At 43.8% G+C, this 8,020-nt stretch overlaps 1 protein-coding gene across 7 annotated transcripts in view; it reads left to right on the top strand.

Moving 5' to 3' along the window:
• PPP2R5C (protein phosphatase 2 regulatory subunit B'gamma) overlaps positions 1-8,020 on the top strand; it is a 158,551-nt gene that overhangs the window by 118,338 nt on the left and 32,193 nt on the right. For all 7 annotated transcript variants that reach the window (XM_021715565.1, XM_008064075.1, XM_008064077.2 and 4 more), the window contains 3 exons: positions 3,197-3,256; positions 5,556-5,664; positions 6,932-6,985. In XM_021715565.1, the coding sequence (XP_021571240.1) occupies positions 3,197-3,256; positions 5,556-5,664; positions 6,932-6,985 (223 nt within the window). The remainder of the gene's footprint in view (positions 1-3,196; positions 3,257-5,555; positions 5,665-6,931; positions 6,986-8,020) is intronic.

The following is an 8,020-nucleotide window of genomic DNA, read 5'->3' on the forward strand; positions in this document are numbered from 1 at the left end:
TTTATGTTTTCACATTAGTAGGTTTTATTCAGATAGCTAAGTCACAAATCTATTAAACACCCCATTAAAGAAGTAGCAAACGTTTCATACCTCAAAGACTAAATAACTGACATACTTAAATAGATTATTATTCAAAAATTATTACACATAATTTGTTTTTTAAGAGGCAAAGTCTTGCTCCGTCACCCAGGCTAGAATACAATGGCTTGATCTTGACTCACTGCAGTCTTGAACTCCTGGCTTCAAAGCAGTCCTCCTGCCTCAGCTTCCCAAAGTGCTGGGATTATAGATATGAGCCACTGCACCCAGTCTATATTTACACATAATTTAGTTTGGTTCTCGCTAAAGGGTAGTGTTTGTGTGTGTGTATCTGTGTGTGAGTAATCTTTTCTTTAAGTATCTTAATATATGTAATCAAAACCAAACATATTATTTAGATTCCATAATTGGTTTGAGTCCTCATTGTCAATACCACTCCTCCTCACTCTATTTGAGAAAAAAATAAGAAGAAAGATCTTGAGAGATGTATTTAGTTCATCTGAGTTCTATGTAGTCTAGCTATATCTTGTAAGCACAAATATTTTGAAAAGATTTGATTCAACTTATTGAAAATGTGCTTTGTTTTTTTGGTTTCCCATTCTAGTTAGCTTTTCATACATGTGTGTTAACCAGTGCTATAGACAACCTGTGGTGCCCACTCTGGCAAACAGTGGCACCTGAAGGCTCAGTGAACAGGGTGGCACAGCGGTTCCTCTCTGTTCCCTACCTAGCCGCCCCACGACTCTGTAGCTTCAGTCAGCCACAGTCTGCCATCCCTCACGGTTCTGTCACCTGAACTGGGCTCAGCTGGACAGTTCTGCTCTGTGTGGTGTGTGCTGGGGCTCGTCTCTGCTCACATCTGGGGCTTCAGCTGGGGTGGCTGGAAGAACAGGGACTGCTGAGCATCTGTCTCTCCACGTGGCCTCCTGTGACGTGCTCGGGCTTCCCCACAGCATGGGGCCTCTGGCCTACAGGTCACAGCTGCCTCCAACAGGGAAGGAGCAGAGGCTGCTAGTCCCTTAAAGATTTGGTCTGGAACTGATACAGGGTGACTTCTGCCCTTTGTCATAGATCAGGTCACAAGGTCAGCTCAGGTTCAAAGGGAGAGGAAATAGATTCCACCTCTTCTCATGCAGCTCAGAACACATCACACAGGGAGAAAAAGAATTGAGGACATCCATTCTGGAGACTTCTGTGCTCAGCAGGTCCCAGCTCAGTTTTTAGAGGGACTGTTTCTCTTTCTGCTGAAGAGTGAGCAGCCCTGTGTGGCTTCCATCCCATTTGCACCTTCCGTTCTATCTTCCTCTGGAAAAGGGGAGAAGAACCCAATCCTTATTTTCCCTTTCTCATACCTCCTTCAAATCAGGCTAAAGTATTAGGAATTAAGAATTTATCGATAAGAATGTAGTACTGTTGACTTAGGAAGACAAAATAGTCCATAGCTGAAAGCCATGCTTACTTAAATTTTGAAGCTGTGGAAACAGATAGGAAGTGGAACCCCAGGGGTGCAGGCCATGTCTTTGAGGGCCCCCCCCAGCTGCCCGCCCAGGCTCTTTGGGAGCCTCACGTGACCTGCTCACCACACAGCTCTCCCAGTTGCCTGTGAGAGGAATGAGGGATTTTCATGTACTGCAGCACTTCCCAGTGTAGATGCTAAGAGGCCTGCTTCCAAGCAGTCGCAGCTCCAAGCTCTCAGGCCAGGTGCAGGCTCTAGGAGGCCCCGTGAGAGCACTTTTCATTTTCTGTCCTCACACCACTATCGCTCTTGTCACCCAGGGTGCCAGGTTCTGTCCTGGTAGCACCTCTACCTCGAGATCGGGCCAAATTCATCTTCATGCTTCTGCTCGCTGCTCATTGACTGCTTCCTGTGCCTGTGCCTCACAGTTTGCCTGAGCTCGCCTTCCAGTCTCCATGCATCTTTCCCACCTTCCCACCCCATTGCTCTGTGTCACAGACCTATGTTCTGGCCAAATGAGTTATTTTCCTCTCCACGCTCCCATTTTTTAAATCTGTTAAAATCCTCCCCTGGGACCTAACTTGAGCACGAGCCCCTCAGTGAATTCCAATCCTTTGGGAATACAGAAATGGGAAGACCCGTTCTTCAGCGTACTTCACACCTGTGGGTGTCTGGCCTCTTCTTTACCTTAAGTTCACTATTTTATTTGTTTCAAACAAAGGCGATGAAATTTCAGTCAAATTTTTTAATCTTGGCAAACTTATTTTTGGCATATAACTGTCTCTAAACAAACGGCTTTCCTCTCACAGGCAGGAACCTCTGACAGACCCCCTCTGCCTGAGAATGCTCTGCGTGTGTGGGTTCAGAGCCCTGTGAGAACCCTTTTGCACAGGAACATTTTCCTGTTCCCTGACATTTCCTGTTCCTTCTCTTTGTCCCCAGTTTATTCAACAGATGTGTTTTAGGCATCAAACAGATGCTAGGCTTCAATCTTGGGAGCATGGCAACAAGAAGTCCTTGTCCCTGTCTTCATAATGCTCCTGTCTGGCGGAAACAGGCTGGCACGGGGCATACATGATCCAGGAGCTCCCCCAGAAGCAGCACAGTGGGCACACTGGACAGAGGCTTTTTAGAGAAGGGGAGCTGGGACTACGGCTGACTGGTGTTCCCGAAAGATTGCACTGAGGCAGTGAGGAGGATGTGTGGGGCGTCAGTGGGCAAGGAGGCCAGGTAGTTTCAAAGGTTCAGGAATCACTTGCAGGGACAGAGCTAAATATTGCAAGCTTTAAAATTAAGACGTCAACTTGAAATGCAGCAAAAATAAAAGATGGGTGAACGGATGGTAGAGGAATGGCAGCTAGGCATGGCCATGGGGTCAAGCAAATAAAGCAGATTGTTCACAGTCAGATCTGCATGGGAGAAATACAGGTGTTCACTGTAGAATTCTTTCAACTTTTCTTCATGCTTGAAATTTTTCAAAGTAAAATATTGAAAGAATGTGTGCAAGATTGAGCTCTCTGCCCTCAAGGCCTTGAGAAATGTCTGGTCCCTGAAGGGCTTTGGTTTTCACAGATAGATGAGCTTGTGCAGCCTGGCTCCAGGGCTTTTCTCCTACAAACCTTGTTTTCTTTTTCGGGGAACTTTAGTCTTTCCAGCTGCTATTTCAGCATCTAATTCTAATTGACAAATTGTTTTTTCTAGGTTTATTTATGAAACAGAGCATCACAATGGCATAGCAGAATTACTGGAAATACTGGGAAGGTAAGTCTCTGTATTATGGGGAGCAAATGGTGGAGATGGGATTTATGCCAGAGGGTTCCATTTACTGAGCTCAGTTGCGCCCCCTCCATCAGCAAGGCAGTTTAAACTATTCTCTAAAAGAATGTAAATCCAGTTTCTTTTAAGGAAGGGATTGGTGAACTCTTAGAGTAGAACTTGCCAAATGACAAATGTCTCCCGTTTTTACAGTTCCATATGTAGATTCTCCTTCATATACCTCAGTACCATTACATGGAAACACAATTCCAATTATTTCCTCAAGAACAATGTCAAAAATAGTTACACAAGAAGTTTTATATTAGAAGCTTATGAGAGGAATAGATTGTACACTTGGGGTATTGAGTAAATGCTAGTATTTTAAATTGCTTTGATTGTATAGGTTGTTTTCATTGTATGCCTGAAACTAATTAACAGTTCAAAACTTTCACCGTCTTAATCTGAGTAAAGTTTGTACTTAATGTCTTTTTTAAGCGGATAACCTGTGGCTTGTATATTAGACCTCCTAAACCACTGTTTCCCAGAGTTCCTTAGGGTTCAATGGCAAACAACCTTGGAAGTGCTCCTCTACGCCTTTCTAAGGATTCAGAGTATATTCACAGCTCAGGGTTCTCAGGACACCTGCAGGGAAGAAGCCCAGTGCTGGTATTGAATCTAGTGATTCCCTCAGAATCTGAACACAAGAACCTTTTCTCACGGAATGCTATTGTTATCTAGTGGGTCTGGTCCTGCCCAGCAGTTCTTGCCATTTTAGATGTAACTGAAAAAATGTTAGTCCTCGTTGTGAATTCTGCTTTGATTTGTTTTGACAAACTCAGCCGGACTTCTGACCCTCTCAGTACAGTGTAGTGAGCAGTTGAGAGGATGTCCTTACTAGTTGTATGGCTTTGGGCACATTATGTCTGTAAGATGGGGAAAATAATGAGATTCCTCCCTAGGCTGACGCAGGGATAGGTGAGCTGTATAAGTGCTCTGTGCGACCTGCCATGTGGTGGACACACGGCCTCTATGCGCTCCCACCCCAGGCTCACTGGTTTTCATCCTTCCAGAAGAGGGCTTTGCCTTGAGGGCTTCTCCCAAGAGGGCTTCCCCCAAGAATGCACATGCCATCCTTGATGGGCCATTCCTTGCTCGCCCTCCCTGCAGTCTCGCCAGACACTGATGAGTGAACAATGCAGGACCAAGGTAGAAACTGCCATGTCTGTTCCTGCGGTGCTCAGTAACGCACACCTGCATTTGCAGATTATGAAACCACATGAGCTAGGCGTGGGGGCTCACACCTACAATCCCAGCACTTTGAGAGGTGAAGGTGAGTGGGTTGCCAAGGGTTCAAGACCAACCTAGGCAACTTGGTGAGACCTCACACCTACAATAAAAATCAAAAAATTAGCCAGGCATGGTGGCATGGCCTGTAGTTCTAGCTCCTTGGAAGTCTGAGGTGGAAGGATCACTGAGCCCAGCAGTGGCCGTGAGTATGCCCTGCTCTCTAGCCTGGGTGACAAAGCAAGACTCTGACTCAAAAAAAAGTAGATAAACTAGTTGATATTTGAGACAAAAACTTCATTTGGAGGCTCTCAGTAGGCCCCCCGCACAGGGGAACAGTTCTAACTGATTTCCAGCCAACACCCATCCTGCACACTCCAGATTCTGTCAGCCCTAGAATGATGAGCCTGCATTACTTCAGGGAAGTGAGAATTCCTAAAGATGGGTGAAGCCAGGGAAAGATGCTGGGTGTGGGGACTCCTGGAGCTGGGGGGCCCACCTGAACTGCCCGGTCTTCTTGGCCTTGTTGAAGAAAGACTTTGCCCTCAGGAGCTCCTGATGTTGAGCCAGCTTCCTGCTGTTCTGGGTAACAACACCCTGCAGACCCAAAATTTAAAAGTTATCTTGTAGTTACGAAGATAGATATAACTATACTTCCTGTAAGGCATTGAATTTTTTTACGTTTTTGCTGGTAATCTTTTTTCTTAAACTACACACACACACACACACACACACACACACTTTTTAGAGATGGGGTCTCGCTATGTTGCCCAGGCTGCTGTGCAGTGGATTTCACAGGTACAGATATGGCACACGACAGCCTCAAAATCCTGGGCTCAGGCAGTCCTCCCTCCTCAGCCTCCCAATTAGCTGGGACAACAGGTGTGTGCCACCATGCCCAGCTACATATATTTTGCCTGCAGGGTTTTCATGCTGAAAACAAAAACTGAAAGAAAAACAGCAAGATATTTAAAATCTGGAATTTATAAATATTCAAACCAAATAAACTTTCTTTTTACAGTATAATTAATGGATTTGCCTTACCACTAAAGGAAGAGCACAAGATTTTCTTATTGAAGGTGTTACTACCTTTGCACAAAGTGAAATCTCTGAGTGTCTATCATCCTCAGGTAAGGTGGTGGGGGAGCACCGGGGAACACAGCTGCTGGCGTTTAAACAGGGTTGAACTCAAGATAGTAAATCCAGCCGGTTTTCTTTTTTATTGGACATTATTGACATCAGCAACGATATTCTGGTGATAATTTAAAGAATAAAGGGGTAAAGAGAGGTTCATTTTAAGAAATTTAGAAAAAGTTCTAGAATACAGAATTTTAAAGTTAGTTTTAAGCATGAAGAAGGGATAACTAACTCTCTAAAAGTCAAGGAAGACTTCTCAGCAGCAAGTTTTCTATACTGTAATGTGAAATTTAGGACCTTAAAGAGAAATGCCTATAGCTACATGGCCAATGATTGGCCTATGAAAAAGTTTAAAGAAAAAAAAAAACTGGCTTTTAAAACTTTGGAAATTTAACTGCAGTTATAGTCAAAAAATAGGTCAGTAAGTGGTCACTAACTGGTTAGTGGGCTGCATTTACCTAGATTCGGTTTTCCTTCACTCTTGTGTGTAGACAAGCTACGCTGATTGCAATACACTGAAGATTCATTTAGGAGACACCTCCTTCAACTGCAGTTGATGTATTTGTTCACTTTTAGCCATTTCAGGTTCTGGCTCAGAGTAGTCCCGCCATAGTAGGTTCGGGAACATACAGGCTTCTTTCCGCTGGACCTCACTTTAGGAGTTTGCAGCACAGGGTAAATTATAAAAAGCACATTCTTTCACTGAGTTCACTGACCCTAGCTTCCTGGGAGGTATTTTATTTATTTTTTTTCTGATTGCAGTTAGCTTTACATCCACCAGAGTATCATATTAAGTGTCATATAAAAGGAATTAATCATTCAGAGATGTAAGACAGAGCTAGATTTTAAATTTTTTTCTCAGCTGTTAGATTTCTTAATCATTATCATCTCCAAAAGGAAGACAAGAAAAATCCCCATCACACTGCTTCATCTGGTGCTGGTGTCAGTCTAAAAGATTGTTTGCTGATTTTTTTTTTTTTTTAACTTCCTGATCTATCACCAGTTAATAGGGAAAGAATTATCTGTTGAGTATCAGTCCTGGGGTCCCTCCTGAGAGTCCCACTCAGGGCCTCCTGCGGGGCCTGTTGGACGGAGCCCATACTCACTGGGGGGTGACACGCCCTGGGGCAACTCAGTCACCTCAGGTGTTTGTCCCACAGACCCTTGTCTTGCCATGGGGAGGCGTTAAACAGTGATCTCAGAAGCAGCACAGCAGCGTCTCCATGTAGAAATAGCATTCTTTCTCCTTTTTCTGTTTAGCTGGCGTACTGTGTCGTGCAGTTTTTGGAAAAGGACAGCACCCTCACTGAACCAGTAAGTATCCTCTCCCTGGTCTTAATTCTGCTGCTGGTGCATCTTGTAAGATGTGTATGTTTCGCTAAATGTAAACATCACAGCTCTGCTTCACCAGATTGCTGTTGAGAAGCTTTTTCATCTTAATTTTCAATACTAATAAACAGACTCATTTCATTTGTAGGTTATAGGTTTTAAAGTGTAGTGATTTTAATTGTGAGTTCCTTTATTACAGTAATTATTTTATGTAATGAGATTGCCACCCTATCCCTCATTGCACTTTACTCCTCTGAATGCAAAGCACTTGAGCGCTCATAGTCACTAAATTGTGTACAGTTCAGTAGTTTCCCATCTGTTCCGTTTGACAGCATGCTGAACTAACTATGGTCAGAGGTATTATAGGGAGGGTTTGAAATTCTTGTTGCAAACTGTTACATTGTAACTGTTTTGATTGTTAAATCACAAGTGAATGTTCCATTACTGCTATCAGTGTTTGGATTTGTAATTTTCTTAACATCTGTATTAAAAATGAGAAGCCCAGACACAGTCATTCACATTTATAATCCCACCACTTTGGGAGGCTGAGGTGGGAGACTCACTTGAGGTCAGGAGTTTTTGACACCAGCCTGGGCAACATAGTGAGACACTTTCTCTACAAAAAAATAAAAATTAGGCCAGGCAAGGTGACTCGCGTCTATAATCCCAGCATTTTGGGAGGTGGAGGCAGGAGGATCACTTCAGCCCAGCAGTTTGAGACCAACCTGGGCAACATAGCAAGACCTCATCTCTACAAAAAATCAAAAAATTAGCCAGGTGCAATGGTGTATACCTGTAGTCCCAGCTACTCGGGAGACTGAGGCTGGAGGATCGCTTGAGCCCAGGAGTTGGAGGCTGCAGTGAGCTGTGATCATGCCACTGAACTCCAACCTGAGCAACAGTGTGATCATGACTCAAAACAATAATTAATAATTTTTTTTTTATTTTATTTTATTTATTTATTTATTTTGAGTTGGAGTCTCACTCTGTCACCCAGACTGGAGTGCAGTGGCCGCTCCC

Source organism: Carlito syrichta, unplaced genomic scaffold (genome assembly GCF_000164805.1).
Source record: "Carlito syrichta isolate Samal-C Ts95f unplaced genomic scaffold, Tarsius_syrichta-2.0.1 Scaffold307187, whole genome shotgun sequence".
NCBI lineage: Eukaryota > Metazoa > Chordata > Mammalia > Primates > Tarsiidae > Carlito > Carlito syrichta.